This window comes from Neoarius graeffei, chromosome 7 (genome assembly GCF_027579695.1).
Source record: "Neoarius graeffei isolate fNeoGra1 chromosome 7, fNeoGra1.pri, whole genome shotgun sequence".
In the NCBI taxonomy this organism is placed as follows: Eukaryota; Metazoa; Chordata; class Actinopteri; order Siluriformes; family Ariidae; genus Neoarius; species Neoarius graeffei.
Genome location: NC_083575.1, coordinates 23,625,596 through 23,643,228, shown reverse-complemented (window position 1 = coordinate 23,643,228; position 17,633 = coordinate 23,625,596). Strand labels below are relative to the sequence as shown.

The window sequence follows — 17,633 nt, the reverse complement described above, 5'->3', positions numbered from 1 at the left end:
GAGGTCTTGAAAGTACTGAGCGAGGCCCTCTGGGCCGAGGTCACGGTATTTCACCATACGGACCGACCTTAAGCTGGTAAATAATATATTTATTTTTTTCTTTACCAAATTCTAACAGAAAACGAGAGCGCCCGAAAGGGAAAACTGAGCCGAGCCGCCATTTTGAATCCTCATTCAGGGCTGTAATGCAAATGGCTTCCTCCTCGGTATACAAGTGCACTTCCATGGCAGGAAAAAAACTACATTTTGCCGCCTATGTAGTCCCCTATTTATACAAAATTGAGTCATTCAGGATTCAGCCATGTTTTTGCTCGGCGTTAGCAAGTTACAGGTTTTTAGCTTTCTCCTGAAATGTTTTATTTTATTTCTTCTTCCTCAGGGTAGTAAAACTCGCTTTCGCTGTGAACACTGTCGTTATCGCTATCCATGCTGTAAAATTAATGCTATTTTGAATCCCATTCACGGCTGTAATGCAAATGGCTTCCTCCTCGGTATACAAGTGCACTTCCATGGCAGGAAAAAAACTCCATTTTGCCGCCTATGTAGTCCCCTATTTATACAAATAGGAGTCATTCAGGATTCAGCTGTGTTTTTGCTCGGCATTAGCAAGTTAGAGGTTTTTAGCTTTTTCCTGAAATGTTTTCTTTAATTTCGTCTTCCTCAGGGTTGTAAAACTCGCTTTTGCTGTGAACACTGTCATTATCGCTATCCATGCTGTAAAATTAATGCTACTCTCCTGAGAAATGCGAAAATGTTGACAAAAATTGCTACTATGTTTGTTGTTGTGAACGAGCGAGTCACCAGAAGTCCATAACCGGGGTCCGTACTGTAGGATACGGACCCGCTCGCCAGCCAATCAGAGCGCAGGATTTGATGGAAACCGGAGTGCGAAAAAAATAATTAAGTTATTCCACAAAATCGAGTCATATATGAGTTGTACAAAACGTCCAACAAAATAATTTCCACTTAGAATGTAAACAAACCAACGAAATGACTAGCGATTTGTGGAAAATGCTATAATAATAATAATAATAATAATAATTATTATTATTATTATTATTATTATTATTATTATTATTATTATTGAAAAATACAAAGAGACCATTAAATGCTTTTGTTGCTTTTTTGGGGGTTTTGTTTTCGAGTGTATTTTTTATTTTGTCCTCGGTTGGTTCAGTAACACGGTTCGGCATTTTCTTCTTCTTCTTTAGGTTCTTTTAAATACTTGATAACAAAGTGATCTATCTGACTTGATGCGCTCCACCATTTTGTTCTTCTCTACTCATGGTGTATGAGCTGATAGCCTAGTCGTAGAGTAGCCAGTCGGAGTGCACGATTGCTCATATCCAGTGAATGTGGACGGAATAAAAATGAATACCCGTGCAGTCACGGAAATATATCTGATGATCAAATTTGCAACCATTTGTCAGACTTCGAGACCTGGAAAGCATCAGCAAGTCTCTGAAATACTATAAGGATGCATACAGTAGCCTTGATGAGTGGAGCAAAGAGATGGAGGCCAATCAGCTAAAAACCCAAGAGAACCAGCCAGAGGACAGCAAAGCTTTGGCTGAGTTACTAAACCAACAGAAGGTAAGAAATCCATCTGTGTGTCCATCTCAAGTGACCTCAGGAAATGCTCTTTTTTTTTTTTGTCCTTAAGAAAGTGTCCATACACACGGTCACGTTGTGATATTCATATATTTTAGGTGCTTGTTGCGGAAATTGAACGTAAGCAGAGTAAGATTGAAGAATGTCAGAAGTACTCAGAGCAGTACTCGGCTGGAGTGAAAGTAAGACAGGCTTCTGATCTCACCGTATTGAAAGTTAAAGGACCCATGGCATGGTGGTTTGTTGATGCTTTAAACGGGCTCGTGGAGGTTTCCGGATGTTATATCCGCAGCCTTTCTCGAAATTAACCCTCGGCACGTAAATATAGCCTCCTGGGAGAAAGCCCCATTTCAGCGCTTTTCCCAGTGCGTCGTTTTGCTAATGAGAAGCAGGAGGCGGGGAAGGGTAGAGGGTGGGGGCGGGCCATGGGGGGAGGGGGAGGGGCTTGACCAAGCTGCGCGCACACACATACTCGCTGCTATCAGCGCCTGTAGCCACGCTGCTAAGACAAAACCCCGTTCTCCCTCGGACTCCTTTCGTAAACTCAATGTGACACAGAGAACAGAGAGTGAGAGTGTTCGGAGTGGTAGTTTACGAACGTATAATACCCTAGGCTTGAACACGCACTCCATAACCAAAGAGGATAGAAGCAGCAACTACAGCAACATATCGCTTATCCAACAGAAGACATGCATTGCGGAGCAATAGTCAAACATAAGCTCATAAGTTACAGTCAATTTCCAGACTAAACTCAGTTTAACAGAGCATGCTGCATGCTCTTTAGTTTTGTAGCGCAGATTACCTGGCTAACTGCAGGAAGCGGTTAGCTGCACAGCTAATGTAGCCATTGCAAGGCTAACGTGGCACCGATTTTAAAACATGGCAAAACGACTTAACAGTTATACACTTACTTGTTCGGTGTTTGTTGCTGATGCGGCAGGGATGCTTGGTACGGACCCAGGCTTCAGTGACAGTTGATGTGCAAAACCTGCCCTGTACTGTCCCAAGTTGTGGAAACATTCCTCAGGAAAATGCTTCCGACAAGCATACACCGTCTTAGGTAGACTCGACAGCGTAATATTGAAGTAAATAAAATTAAGCCACTGCGTCTTCAGGGGCTCTCCCGTCGGCAGTAAAAACAGACTCCTTTCTGTGTTGTCACATCCATGTACAGCGCAATTTCCATGTTTCGCTCGCTTAGGTGATGCCATGTTGTTGTGTCCTCCCTCTATGGTCTCCTCACTACAACTGGGTGGGGCAATCCATACAGTGGGTGGGAATCTGGGGGGGGCGTGGGGATCATCTCCCTTGCTGACGTAGTAAAGGGAAGAGCTTATCAACGCGCCGTTTTGACGCGCCATTCTCAAATGTTGGGCATAGTTTGGTTTACACATTATGAAATTTCTAGCCACTGGGGTGACTTAAGAAGGTCAGAGGAACTCATTTTAACGTTAAAAAACCTCAGAAAGTGAAAATTTCATGCCATGGGACCTTTAAGAAAAGGAAACAATGCGGCGACGGTGAAATAGGGACATGGTGATGCATCGTGTTGTTCTGTGCTTCTAGGATTATGAGCTTCAGTTGATGACATACAGGGCCATGGTGGACTCTCAGCACAAGTCCCCGGTGAAGAGGAGAAGGATGCAGAGCTCATCAGATACCATCCAGCAGGAGGTGAGAGGAGGAAAGAAAAAATAAATCATGAGAAATGTACAGTAGTCCTCAATAACTACCGTAGGTGTTAATAAATAGCAAAACATGATGTTTACTCCGGTTATGAAATCACTTTGCTTTCAATTCTCAGTTTATGGACCTCCGCACTCGCTACACAGCACTGGTCACCCTTATGACGCAGTACGTGAAGTTTGCAAGCGAAACTCTGAAAAGGGCCGAAGAAGACGAGGTAGAATTTTCATATGATTGTGTCTTTAATTCATGTTAAAATATCTACATGGACGATTTTCTTGATTACAGTCTTCAATATTCAACGACCTGCATATTTGGTGTGCTGGCTTTGCAGGTTATATTCAAGTCTAATCTTGAATATAATGAAAAGCATGTTGCTAGGTTGCTTTAAATGTAGAAACTAGTGCTGTCAAGCGATTAAAATATTTAATCACGATTAATGTCGCGACTGTCATAGTTAACTCGCGATTAATCGCAATTTAATCGCACATTTTTGTCACATGAAAAACCATTGTAATTCTCTTATCAGCATAAAAAAGTGAATGGGCTTGCTCACCGTTCGAACTACAGGGGTACACGGGGGATCCGAGATCCCCTGAAACAGACATGAGATCCCTTGAAAACATGATTTGGGAAATGTTGGGGGGTCTCTAAAATATTGGCAAAATGATGTTTATTGACATAGCAATCGTGTGTAACGGGAAGCATTTGCATATCCGAAGTGAGCGCGCGATGGAGAGCCGCGCTCTGAGACAAGCACAAGCACCCCCCCAAGGGAAAAAAAGGGACCCCCCCGAAAATATCGGCATAGTTCGAACACTGGTTGTACCAATGTTTTTTTTTTTATTGCAGAGCATAACACGTCTTGTCACAGCCACTGCAAAGTGGGGCTGGAGCCGCCGATGGGAAAACGAAACCTAAGCCGAGCACCGTGGCTCTTCGGGGGAGGGCAGAGGACTCTGGCTGTGCGGGGCGTGGCATCATGTCACAGAGCGTTAATCTCGCGATAAAAAAATTATCGCCGTTAAAATTGAGTCAAGTTAACGCATTAATAACGCGACATTTTTGACAGCACTAGTAGAAACTGTTAGACCTATCTCTGTCCTGGAACAACTGCTTGTAGTAGATGTTTTATTTGCGTTTGGGTATAATATACTTCCTGCCTTTCTGCACACACCTTTCAGTGTACTGAGAAAGCTACCAAAACACTATTTGTCCTAGTTGACACGCTTGAGTGTGTTACTTCTTCACGGGGACAATAAGGTAAACAGCTTCTTTTTGCACTATCTTTAAATCCAAACACTGTTCTTAATACAAAATATTCAATATTTTGTATTGTTGAAGGTGGAGGGGCATGCTCATGCTTGGTTCGGTAAGTGTGCTCGAGCTCTTCCTTAAGCCACATTTTCTTTCTCTCGCCAAAGACTGGAAGGTAATTTTACCTTTAATTTCAGAGGAGGACATTTATGGACACGGCTGAATATAGGAACCGGTTGGACAGTACAGAGCTGCAGAAAGCGGCAAGCGAAGAGGAGCTCTCCAGGCTGAAGCGCAAGGTACTGGACCTGGAGGCCTCCTTGTCCGACAGACAAAAGCAGCTGGACATCCTCGGAGGAGAATTAGACATGCAGAAAAAGTGCACTGAGGAACTGAATGTACAAAAAACGAAGGCAGAGTATGAAGTGCAACAATACCGCATTGAGCTAGAGGGCGCTGTTAGAGCCAAAGCTACCATCGAACGAGAGCTAAACATTTCTCGTCAGTTAATTCAACAGTCAGAGGCCAAACAACTGTCCTTGGAGGAGAGTCTTCGCCTGCTAAGGAAGAACATAGAGGAGTGCACTATGGCCCGTAGGAAACTGGAAGATCGCTTGCGACGCAAGGACAATGACGTCCAAGATCTGGAGGAGCATAAGCGTTCACTGGAGCGGGAGTTGAAAGCCAAGGAGGCTGCTGAAGCAAAACTCCTGAACCAGGTCGGTACCATTGAAATAGATCTGGCTCGGAAGTCTGAGTCTAGATTAGTGCTTGGGCAATCACGGAAGGATGGTACGCAGAAATCCACCATCTCCACCATCTCTGCACCAGAAGCAGAGGCCCTGCAATTCAAAGTGGATGAACTCATGATGGGCAAAAAGAAAGCTGAAAGCGAGATCAAGACACTGAAGTCCGAACTGAACTCGGTGCTTATGCAGAAGAATATGGCTGATGAAAAAGCACATCGTTTTAAAGAGCTCTTGGATGACGCGAATAATCGGCTGATGAAGCTTCAGGTGGAAATGGAGTCAGATAGAAACAGCGTAAGACAGAAATCGGACGAACTGAGACAGGAAAGCTCTGAGCTAAGGAAATCTGTCTACATGTTTCAAGAACAAGTTAAATCCCTTCAGCGAGACAAATCTTCGCTAGAGCACAGAGTGGTATTTCATAAAACGGAGGTTGATGGATTAAAGGAACAACTTAAAATCAGTCAAGGGAAGCTTCTACAATGGAGCACCAGTGAACAAGAGAATTGTCAGAAAGTGAGAAGTCTAGAAGAAGAGCTTTCTACCAAACAGACTGAAGGAGAGCAAATGAAATTTAAGATGAATGAGCTAAACAGAATAAATCAGTTATTGGAAGGTGATGTCAGGCATCTGACGGTAAGTATTGAGTCATTCCAGCAAGAAAAATCACATTCTGAACAAAAGATAAAAACACTGAAAAACGAGTCTCAGAACCTTAAGGAGCAACTTCAGAAAGCCAAAGAAGAAATCAGCATTAAGACAAGAATAGAAAAGGACTTGCAGCTGAAGGTCAAAAACCTTGAACTCGAACTTCAGAAAAGTGACTTACAGGTGACCCAACTTACAAAGAAAGAAGGAGAACTAAGAAAAACCACGTCGGACAACGAACGCGTGTTAAAGAATCTAAATGCTGAACTTGATAAAGCTAATATGGACATTGGCAGCAAAGATCAGCAAATCAGCATATTTAAATCGCAAGCAGAGAGTACAAAATCTCAGCTGAAAATAATAGAAGAAGAACTTCTTAAAAAAACCCAGACGTCCCATGAGCTTCAGTTAAAACTGAGAGACTACAATGAGGAGGTGAGGAAATCATCTGAGTTTCAGCAGAAGGTCAAAACCCTCAACGCAACCATAACAAATTACGAAACAGAAATCAAAAATCTGAAAGCAGAGCTGACGTCCATATCTGTGGAGAAGAATCAAGCCATTCAAAAGGTTCAGGAGAATAAAGTGGAGATTAACAACTTGAACGTAGCATTACAAAAGGCCAACACTGAAATACAGAACGAATCATCAGAGGGTAAGAAGAACATTGCAAAGTTGCGAGAGCTTGAGAACGAACTTATAAGATGCAGACAGACCATAAGCGGAATGAGCGACACCTCCGAAAAGACCACAGCCAATCTTAAACTGGACATCTCGACTCTACAGCGGGAAAAGCAAGCTGCTGACCAGAAGCTACAAGCTTTGAAGACTGAATTTGATGAACTTAATTCCACTCTCAAAAAGACAAAAGATGAGTTGCTCAGAGCGACACAAGAAGGGAAGATAAATCAGTCAAAAATCAAAGAGATGGAGACAGAACTTCAGAAGAATAGGTTGACCATTAAAGATATGAACTCTAATTCGGACAAACATACAGCAAACCTACAACAGGAACGTTCTAAGCTCCTGAAAGAGAACGAGACTGCAGAAGGAAAAATCACGACTCTGAAAGCTGAAACTTCACAGCTAAAAAAGAAGTTGGACCACACTCAAGAAGATCTAATGCAAAAGCAGAAGGAAACAGCAGCTGCCAAATTGAGATCCCAAATGTTAGAGGACCAGTTGGAAAATTGTAAGAGGATGCTCGAGGACCTGAAGGGCAAACTTGAACTGCAGAAGAAGGGCTATGAAACGCAGCTACAGTTAGTGCAGAATCAGATGGAGCAAAAACTGGCATTGCAGGAGTCCCGTATGAACCTAGAATGTGACAGAAAGTCAAAGGAGCGCTTGCATAGTTCTGAAACACTTGAACGCGACAACAAGCAGCTCTTGCAAGAAATCGAGAAGCTGAAAGCATTGCATTTAAATGGTGTGAAAGCCAAACAAGAAGCTCAGAAACAACTTGACAGTGTATCCTCTCAACTGGAACAATGTAAAAAACACAAAGGAGCTTCGGACCTTGAATTGCTCAAAGCAAAAGCTAAGATTACGGAATTAGAAACGGAGAAAATCAGAGTGAAATCCAGTATCTCACAACTGGACAAGATCCGCAAAGAGAACTCGGAAGAAACGACAAGACTGAAGCAGATGTTGACAGAGACTAAACAGAAGTTAACGCTGGCAGAAAATGAAGCAAAATCCTCAAAGGACCAAATCGCTTCGTACATAAAAGAAGTGAAATCTTTACAGGAGAAGAACCTAAAGCTCGAAGCGACTTATAGCTCAGAGATGAAATGGCTGAACGAGATGGAAGGTGTGAATCAAGTCAATCCTAAGTGTGCCAAAGACGGTGAGCTTGCAAAAGTGAAGACCGAGTTGATGGTAACGCAGAAAATAATGTCTTCATATGAAGAGGCCAAGCAAAATCTGGAGGAAGAACTTAAGAGAATGAAAGTGACTTCAGAGGTACGTATCAATCAGTAACTGCAAATGTTTTCGAAACTATAATTTCATGTCGATTAGTCATTTTTATGTTTCACAGACATTTACAGTACCTGAAAAAATACCTTCTGTCTAACTATCAGTTAATTTCGTGGTTTCAGATAGCTACTTTGAAGAAGGATAACGTTTTGGAGGAACTGAAAATTGTGAAAAAAGACAACATGGTTCTACTGGATCACGCATCCCATACACTACGGATAACGGAAAATTCTCTTTTAAATTCATCTACACAGGAGCAAGCGTCAACTCTGGCCACTACCAACCAACGTAATGTTTCTGAACAAACAGCCAGAGAAAACTCATTGTCAGACGAAAGAAAGTCCAAGAAAAATCAGTCTGTAACGTTTAATATCATCACTACCGACTCCTGTGATGACAGTGCATCCGATTCCTCAGAGATAAGTAAACAGAGCGAGTCAAGTTCACCAAAGCTTCAAGGACTCAGGGGTCGGGTCAGTATTAAAACCAGAATAATCACTGAGGAAACTGCGTTTAAGTTAAAACCTGGATTGACGACAGTGGATGAGGTTCAGACATCACTAGCCCAATTCACTGGCAAACCGGTTTCAATCGCTGGGATCTATATTGAATCTGACAAGAAAAAGATGTCGTTTATGGACGCAGCGGAAGCAGGTCTTCTAGCCAAGACGTACGCTGTTGAGTTTTTGGAAGCACAGGCCACCACAGGAGCCATAATTGATCCAATCACTGGTAAAACCTACAGCGCTTCAGATGCTATTGATAAAGGCATTGTTGGTGAAGAATTGAGGGACAGAATAACAGATGCTTACAAAGCAGTCAGTGGTTACCCTCATGCTGGAAAGCTACTTTCCGTCTTCCAAGCGATGGAAGAACGGATTTTAGACAGACACCGAGGGAAGGGGATACTTGAAGCACAGATTGCAACCGGAGGGCTGATTCACCCATTAATTGGCGTGCGGGTTCCGCCAGATTGCGCCATTGAACAGGGACTCATAAATCGAGCCACCCTTCAAACTCTATTTGATCCGATCACTAATCCGAAGAGCTTCCACAACCCAGAAACAGGACAGAGAGCATACTATAATGAGCTCCTCAAATTGTGCGTATATGACGTCAACGGCGGCGTTTATCTTCTACCCTTCGGAAGTGATCATATTTCCAGTTTCAGCCCAGCGAGCACTCATAGAGTGTCAGTCATTAACAGTACCACCGGCGCACAAATGTCAACATATGTAGCTTACAAGGCCAATCTCATCGATAAAAGAATCTACCTGTTCCTCTCTCAACGGGAGAGCGAATGGCAAGAGACGACGGTCACTGACTCAAGTGGGAAACCTTCGCAGATTTTAATTGATCAAAAGAGTGGGCGACAGTTTTGCATTGAAAACGCGCTTAGTCAAGACATCCTTCAAGCAAGTGAGCTTCAAAGCTATCGTAGTGGTCAAATGAGCCTCTGCGAGCTTGCGGACCTTCTGGTTTCTAGAAAGGTCGTGCGAAAGAATAAGCATAGCCCCATTGCAGGACTCTGGGATGTCATTTTCAAAAAAAGACTCTCTATCCTGAAAGGATTCCAAGAAAACCTTGTGGACAGGCTTACTGCAATGAGACTCCTTGAAGCTCAAGCCTGCACCGGAGGCATCTGTGACCCATCATCGGGTGCCCGATTCCTGATTGCAGATGCTCTTCAGCGTAGACTCCTGGATCAGACTTTTGCACGACCTCTGCACCAGTTTGAGCAAGCCTACAATGGGATCATCCATCCACGAACTGGAAAGACATTGACAATAGGTCAGGCAATGCACGAGAACCTGTTCCCAAAAGATATTGGACTACGATGTCTTGAATATCAGCTTACAACTGGAGGCCTTATAGACCCACAAAGCCATAACAGGGTCTCTTTGGAGGATGGAGTCAAGAGAGGTCTGATTGACGAAGCGACAGCTGCGCAGTTGAAAGAGGACCAGCCACATGCCAAAACTATCACCTGCCCAAAAACAAAGCGAAAAATTTCTTTCAAAGACGCTCTGGAGAAAGGAGTGTTTGACAGCCATACTGGACTCCTGCTGCTTGATGCTACAAAGCCACATAGTATTGGGGCCACGGCATGTTTCCAATATATTTGGACCTATCATCACTTCTAAAGCAGCATTTACAAATATTTAAGCTAAAAATAAAGCGTGAATTATTGTTCACTATGGGTTTGTGCGAATGTAAATTGGCAGCTATTACCGGTAGCTTCCGATTATTGTTAGCATATGTGGCAGATCACAGAATCCAGGGACACATGTCTGCCCGGGGGCATTTTGAGTTATTGACAGATTCAGAAAGTACAGTTTCTAAGCTTTCCAATGATGCCTTCCATGTGGAGATCTGACAATATTTGAAGAATGTGTGGCCTTTTGAAAGTGTATACTTCTTAAAACAGAAAAGGGAGAAAATCGCCCTCAAAGTTTTCCATCTCAGCTACTCTGGGTGTAGGGCGGGCACATAATGCTGCTCATTTGCATGATATTAAGGAAAGCCCTACCCCCTATGAGCTAGCACGATACTACTTTCATGCAAACAAAGATCACCACGTCAATTTTCCTTCCATGCAAAGTATGCCCAACACAATTATGAAGTACAAAAATAAGTCCTAAAGTATACTTTAACGTTTTGTGGTTTGAAAAATTACTCACACCGTAAGAAAGAAAGATAGCACGATGATGACAACTAACACAACACTAGTTTCATGTAAAGCCTCGGTCACAACCGGCCGTATGTGCTCCTACAGCCGGTCTACACGCAAAAAACGCAAGAAATGCACGAGAGCGCGCGCGTGAAACGCACGAGAGCGCACGCGTGAAACGCACGAGAGCGCGCATGTGATGTGCTGATTTTCGAGCCGCAGACCGGCCGCAGAGGTTCTTTGTCATGTCAAACAAACTCTACGGGCGCTTACGTTTTTTTCAGGTTGCAAGACAAACTTACGGCCAACGCGCGTCTTTCTCCGTGAACAACAAAAAAAACGCAGCGATTTGGGAAACGCCAAAAATCACACGGCCAAAAAATCGTACGTCCGGTTTTGACCTAGGCTTAACCAAACCACAACACTCTCCGTTACATGCAAAAATAACCACACAGCCTTAGATTAATAAACTTACCCCATCAGAAAGAGAAACGGCGCCTTGCACACATCAATGCCTCCGATGGAATATAATCCTAGAACGGTCTGTGTATCATCCGATCATTCAAGTATTCCATTCAATCTGGAAAACGAGGTTGCGGGTTTTTTTGCTAGAAATGGTGATCTCCGATGTAAATACCGTGTGTCTGTTTGCTTCGCGGTGTTTCAGCTCCTCTGTGCTCTGTTTAGTAACTCATTCCATAGTGAAATCACACGCCTGTATGCAGTTAAGTAGCCATGCGCTCAACTCGGATCATACAACTGATTCGCGGAAAAAAAAACCAAAAGACTTAAATCATCATGTGAATGGCCCATATGGTAATTTACCCACACCCCCCAGCAGGCTACAGTCCTGACAAAAACGAGACAATTTGCAACAAAAAATGTATGCTTTTCCAACAAAACAATCTATTATCTGAAATACTGATTGCATTCTTCAAGATCTCAACTTGCACATGATGGAAAAAAAACAAAAATCACAAATTTCGAAAAAAAAAATGCTTCTTTTGCGATTGTCTCGGATTCGTTTCGCCAGACATGTGTCCCTGGATTCGGTGAGCGGTCACATATTATTTTGAGCTTGTTGTTAAATATGACTAGGTGTTGGCAAGTAACATCAATGAAAGGGGTTTATGAGTCACCGAATGTGTGGTATAGATGCTTAAATATGTTCCTATGTCTCAAAACTGAGAATGTATTTTTCTTATAAAAGGTGTGTATATTTGTTCGTCTCATACTTTCAATGGTTTGCTCGACGCTGTTTGAGAGCATAAAACTACGGAACATAAGCACACAAGTAATTATTTTTGAGACTTGTATTTAATTACTCGAATTTATTTCTCAAGTAAGAAGCAAAAATGGCATGGAGGTGTATTTACTCAAACACGACAGCAATTAGTTGACGTTTTCTTGCTTTTTCAATTCATTCCACAACGTCTTTTTCCACAAAATTCAGAAATCTGTTGAAGAGGAGAGAAAAGAGCACGGCGATAAAGTTAGCAAGTTATTAAACTGGATGTCTGATGTGAAATCGAGCGTGAACAAAAACGGAAAGGCTGTGAGCGATGACAAAGGCAGCACAGAGAGCTCTAATAAGCCTCAGGTAAATCGCTCGCCGCATTTTTTTTTTTTTATAACTTTTTTTTTACAGGTCTTGGAAATAACTTCAAGCAAGTCACACAGAACAGTTCAGAGTTTTTGAAAGTTCATTTTTATGTATGTACCTTACGTGAAATAAATACATTTTATTGTGAATATTTGTTTGCATTACTTTTATGTTTTAAATTAATTACTTTATTTCAATTCATGCAAATTAATAAACCGATTTAAACGAATGTCTCTTCTGTCATGGTACAATATGTGCATGACCGTGGAGAGTTTCACAAGCACACAAAATACACACTCACTTTTATCATATACTGTATATATATCATTATAATAAACAGTGCAGTTGCCCTAGATACTTGTTCAAAAGTTTGGACACACCTAGTCATTCAGAGGTTTTTCTGTATTTTGACTATTTTCTACAATACTCAAGACATCAAAACCATGAAATAACACACGGAACATGTATAGAATTATGTGGTGAATAAAAAAAAACGTATTAAAAAAGTAAAATACATTCGATATTTAACCAACTTCATGACGTAGTCACCTGGAGTGCGTTTCAATTAACAGATGTACCTTGTCAAAAGTTAATTAGTGTAATTTCTTGCCTTCTTAATTAGTTTGAGATCTCATCTCATCTCATTATCTCTAGCCGCTTTATCCTGTTCTACAGGGTCGCAGGCGAGCTGGAGCCTATCCCAGCTGACTACGGGCGAAAGGCGGGGTACACCCTGGACAAGTCGCCAGGTCATCACAGGGCTGACACATAGACACAGACAACCATTCACACTCACATTCACACCTACGCTCAATTTAGAGTCACCAGTTAACCTAACCTGCATGTCTTTGGACTGTGGGGGAAACCGGAGCACCCGGAGGAAACCCACACGGACATGGGGAGAACATGCAAACTCCACACAGAAAGGCCCTCGCCGGCCCCGGGGCTCGAACCCGGACCTTCTTGCTGTGAGGCGACAGCGCTAACCACTACACCACCATGCCGCCCTTAGTTTGAGATCAAATAGTAAATATTAACAATACAGTAAATAGCCCTCGTCCACAACTGTAGTAATCCATACAGTATTATGTCAAGAACCGCTCCACTAAGTAAAGAGATACGGCATCCATCATTACTTTAAGACACGAAGTGTCTTTTTAATTAATTAAAATGAAAGAAAAACCACTGAATTAGGAGGTGTGTCCAAACTTTTGACTGGTACTCGAAGTAAATCAATATTATGCCTGAAAACATACTGTATCTCTGTAGGATACCAGCATCCTTACTTCAACTCAAATGATCTTACTTGAACCCTGTAGAGTACAGAAGGGACATTTATCGATTAATTGTTTCATTCCGATTCTTTTTAGAACCAACAGAGTTATGCAGAATTATTTTCTGCATGAAAGAATCATTTATGAGAAAGATTTAAATGCACAGCACGTTGATTACACATAACGTCTTTTAGATGCATTTAAAAATCACTCAAAGGCCTCATCATTTTATTTATTGTCCAGTTGGCCAGAATAGAAAATGTTTCGTTCACTAGGTTTCATGTTCTTCTGGCAATGGATTACAGTTAGGACACTTTTGTTTAATGAGAGGAGACATATAGGGGCTTATTTGTGCTTCACCACAGTTATTTAAATAATATTGGCTGGCGTTGAGTGGTATATTAGATAGACTACCATTCAAAAGTTTGGGGTCACCCAGGCAATTTTGTGTTTTCCATGAAAAGTCACACTTTTATTTACCACCATAAGTTGTAAAATGAATAGAAAATATCGTCAAGACATTTTTCTGGCCATTTTGAGCATTTAATCGACCCCACAAATGTGATGCTCCAGAAACTCAATCTGCTCAAAGGAAGGTCAGTTTTATAGCTTCTCTAAAGAGCTCAACTGTTTTCAGCTGTGCTAACATGATTGTACAAGGGTTTTCTAATCATCCATTAGCCTTCTGAGGCAATGAGCAAACACATTGTACCATTAGAACACTGGAGTGAGAGTTGCTGGAAATGGGCCTCTATACACCTATTGCACCAAAAACCAGACATTTGCAGCTAGAATAGTCATTTAGCACATTAGCAATGTATAGAGTGGATTTCTGATTAGTTTAAAGTGATCTTCATTGAAAAGAACAGTGCTTTTCTTTCAAAAATATGGACATTTCAAAGTGACCCCAAACTTCTGAACGGTAGTGTATATTCCATTCAGCTAGCATGATATTGAATGAGTCGAAGATGAGTTCAGTATCATGCTAGCTGAATGGAATATATCTGATATATCATGAAAAAAGCCAGCCAATATTATTATTATTATCATACATACACACTCTCTTTTCCAGTTTTTCAGTGTCCATTGGTATGCTTTTCTCTTGTAAATATACATGAAGAATATCTAATGAAGTTTTGGTAGCCTTTCGGGTGTTCGACGCGTCTTTCTCTTTCCCGGCAAACGAAGAAATGCTTCTGCGCGTGCGCAGCAGAAAACTTTCTCATCGGATATTCGCATCAGCTCCGACGTGTGACGTCATGTCTTGACAGCCATGCAATAGCGTAACCCATTCTCCATATTGAACGCTCTAGTTCAAACGTCTGCGCTAGTGAGCAACTGACAGTTTGTTCACAGAAATGGCAGCGAGGTTTGCTTCATTAAAAGCCGAAGATTTAAAGAGAAAGACGTGCTGAACACCCGAAAGGCTACCAAAACTTCACTGGATATTCTTCACACATTTAATATCCCACATTAAATATATGGAAAAACTGGAAAAGACAACCATGCAATGTCGTAAACCGTTCTCCATATTGAACGCTCATTCTCAATTGCATAGAGCGGCGTAATCCACATAGGATAAGCGATATGCTAACAGTATCGCATGCTATCGATACAAATGAACGAAACCCGCTAGAAGTGAATAGAATACATGTTTTTATTCCACCGAAAAAGTGTCCTGTATGTACAGTATAATAATCTGCTACATGACATGCCCAGTATGATTCATAAAAATGAATCCATGGAAAGGAGCATGGAATGCTCAGTGACTAAAATGACTACCTTGAACAAATGGTCTAGCATAAATAATAAAAATACAAATTATTTAAATACCGATATTATACAGGAATTACAGAGAATCCGTTCGTCCATATTAACACCCTGCTGTCAAAATGTTTGCATTTGTCATTTATAATAGCAATCCAGTAGTGTACAGTGTGATATGGGCAGCTTTTTTTTTTTTTTAATCGACAAGCTATGTGCAGTGCAAAAAAAAGCTGCTAATGAATCCTTTTTCACTTATTATACCAGATTCCTATGGAAGAAGTTTTGTCCAAGAAGGAACAAATAACAGAAGCATTAAAAAATACACAGCAGATACTTTCCAAGCACAGTGACAAGTATGTTCCTTTATGTCTTTCATATTAGTTATAAAAAGCGGTGTAAAAAAAAAAAATCCGCTTTAGTAAGTTTAATACGGAAGCCGAGAGAGGCCCTTCATATAATCCTTTTTTTTTATTCACCTTGTTATCCTGAGATAACGACATAATTAATTCAGGATCGCGAGAAAACAACACAACTAATTCGAGATCTCGAGAAAACAAAACCGTTATTCCGAGATAACGACATAATTAATTCAGGATCTCGAGAAAACAACACAGCTAATTCGAGATCTCGAGAAAACAAAACCGTTATTTCGAGATCTCGAGAAAACAAAACTGTTATCCCAAGATAACGACATAATTAATTCAGGATCTCGAGAAAACAGCACAACTAATTCGAGATCTCGAGAAAACAAAACCGTTATTCCGAGATAACGACATAATTAATTCAGGAGCTCGAGAAAACAACACAACTAATTCGAGATCTCGAGAAAACAAAACTGTTATCCCGAGATAACGACATAATTAATTCAGGATCTTGAGAAAACAGCACAACTAATTCAAGATCTCGAGAAAACAAAACCGTTATTCCAAGATAACGACATAATTAATTCAGGATCTCGAGAAAACAACACAGCTAATTCAGGATCTCGAGAAAACAACACAGCTAATTCGAGATCTCGAGAAAACAAAACTGTTATCCCGAGATAACGACATAATTAATTCAGGATCTTGAGAAAACAGCACAACTAATTCAAGATCTCGAGAAAACAAAACCGTTATTCCGAGATAACGACATAATTAATTCAGGATCTCGAGAAAACAACACAACTAATTCGAGATCTCGAGAAAACAAAACTGTTATCCCGAGATAACGACATAATTAATTCAGGATCTCGAGAAAACAGCACAACTAATTCGAGATCTCGAGAAAACAAAACCGGTATTTCGAGATCTCGAGAAAACAAAACAATTATTTCATGATCTCGAGTAAACAGCTGAGAAATGGTTCATTCAGGTGCGCCAAGAGGCTTGTGATATGCTGACTTTGGGGCTATTTCTCATTCTGTATAGACGCAACTTTGGTCATTAGAATGTCTGGAATAATCGATCACCTAATAAGGCAATATTTTGATCAGGGGTTGACACAGGGAGAGATTGCATTAAGTCTTTTAATAAGGAATAATTTCAAAATTATCCGGGTGCTGTTCTCCTCTGGGACCCCCCTCTCTCTCAAGGCATCGTAAAAAGCCATTTCTGCTCTGTTACATATCCGCCAATCTCTAAGTCTTCGTTGTCTGACCCACAGGGGGGCGCAGCTCTGCTGGAAATCTCAGCTGTTTTCTCGAGATCATGAAATAATTGTTTTGTTTTCTCGAGATCTCAAATTAGTTGTGTTGTTTTCTCGAGATCCTGAATTAATTACAGTATGTCGTTATCTCGGGATAACAAGGTGAATCAAAAAAGATTATATGAATGGCCTCTCGCGGCTTCCATAGTTTAATTATATTTTGAACGATCTTAACAATTTTCTCATTAGGATGTCCGAGGAGGAAAAGTGTGAAGCGAAAGAACAGCTAAAACAACTCCACCAAGCTTACAGTGAGCTCTCGCAGATGAGTGTGAGGAGTCAGACACCCTGTGCTGAACAGGTGAGGCACATGAACTCATTCCCTCGTGACAAACGCTGTTCTCAGTGCATGGCTAACCTGTTGAAGCCTCAACACATTCAGCATGATTCTGTAGGAAAGGTTTCAAACGTCCATTCACGCTAACATTTTAAACTCATCCATGGGTAAGGTGTTTTTTTTTTTTTCCCCGTACAGATTGAACCGAGTATGCTGTAAACATAGCAGAGCATGAGTTTTTAACGCTGCTCATTCTTACTTCACAGCAAACCTCGTCCGCTCGCTCTCACTCTTTCAAAATGTTTGCAGTAATACTCATCGTGTTGTCTTTAACCAACGTTGTTGTTTTTGCAAGATGCTGAAAGTTCTGTCCACAGATGCATGAGAGCTTTTAATTCTCCTCTTCTTGCTGTCGAAAGTCTGT

At 41.3% G+C, this 17,633-nt stretch overlaps 1 protein-coding gene across 6 annotated transcripts in view; it reads left to right on the top strand.

Moving 5' to 3' along the window:
• dst (dystonin) overlaps positions 1-17,633 on the top strand; it is a 340,713-nt gene that overhangs the window by 188,329 nt on the left and 134,751 nt on the right. For all 6 annotated transcript variants that reach the window (XM_060925410.1, XM_060925409.1, XM_060925412.1 and 3 more), the window contains 7 exons: positions 1,431-1,593; positions 1,710-1,793; positions 3,178-3,285; positions 3,416-3,514; positions 12,056-12,202; positions 15,511-15,599; positions 17,122-17,233. In XM_060925410.1, coding sequence (XP_060781393.1) covers positions 1,431-1,593; positions 1,710-1,793; positions 3,178-3,285; positions 3,416-3,514; positions 12,056-12,202; positions 15,511-15,599; positions 17,122-17,233 — 802 coding nt within the window. The remainder of the gene's footprint in view (positions 1-1,430; positions 1,594-1,709; positions 1,794-3,177; positions 3,286-3,415; positions 3,515-12,055; positions 12,203-15,510; positions 15,600-17,121; positions 17,234-17,633) is intronic.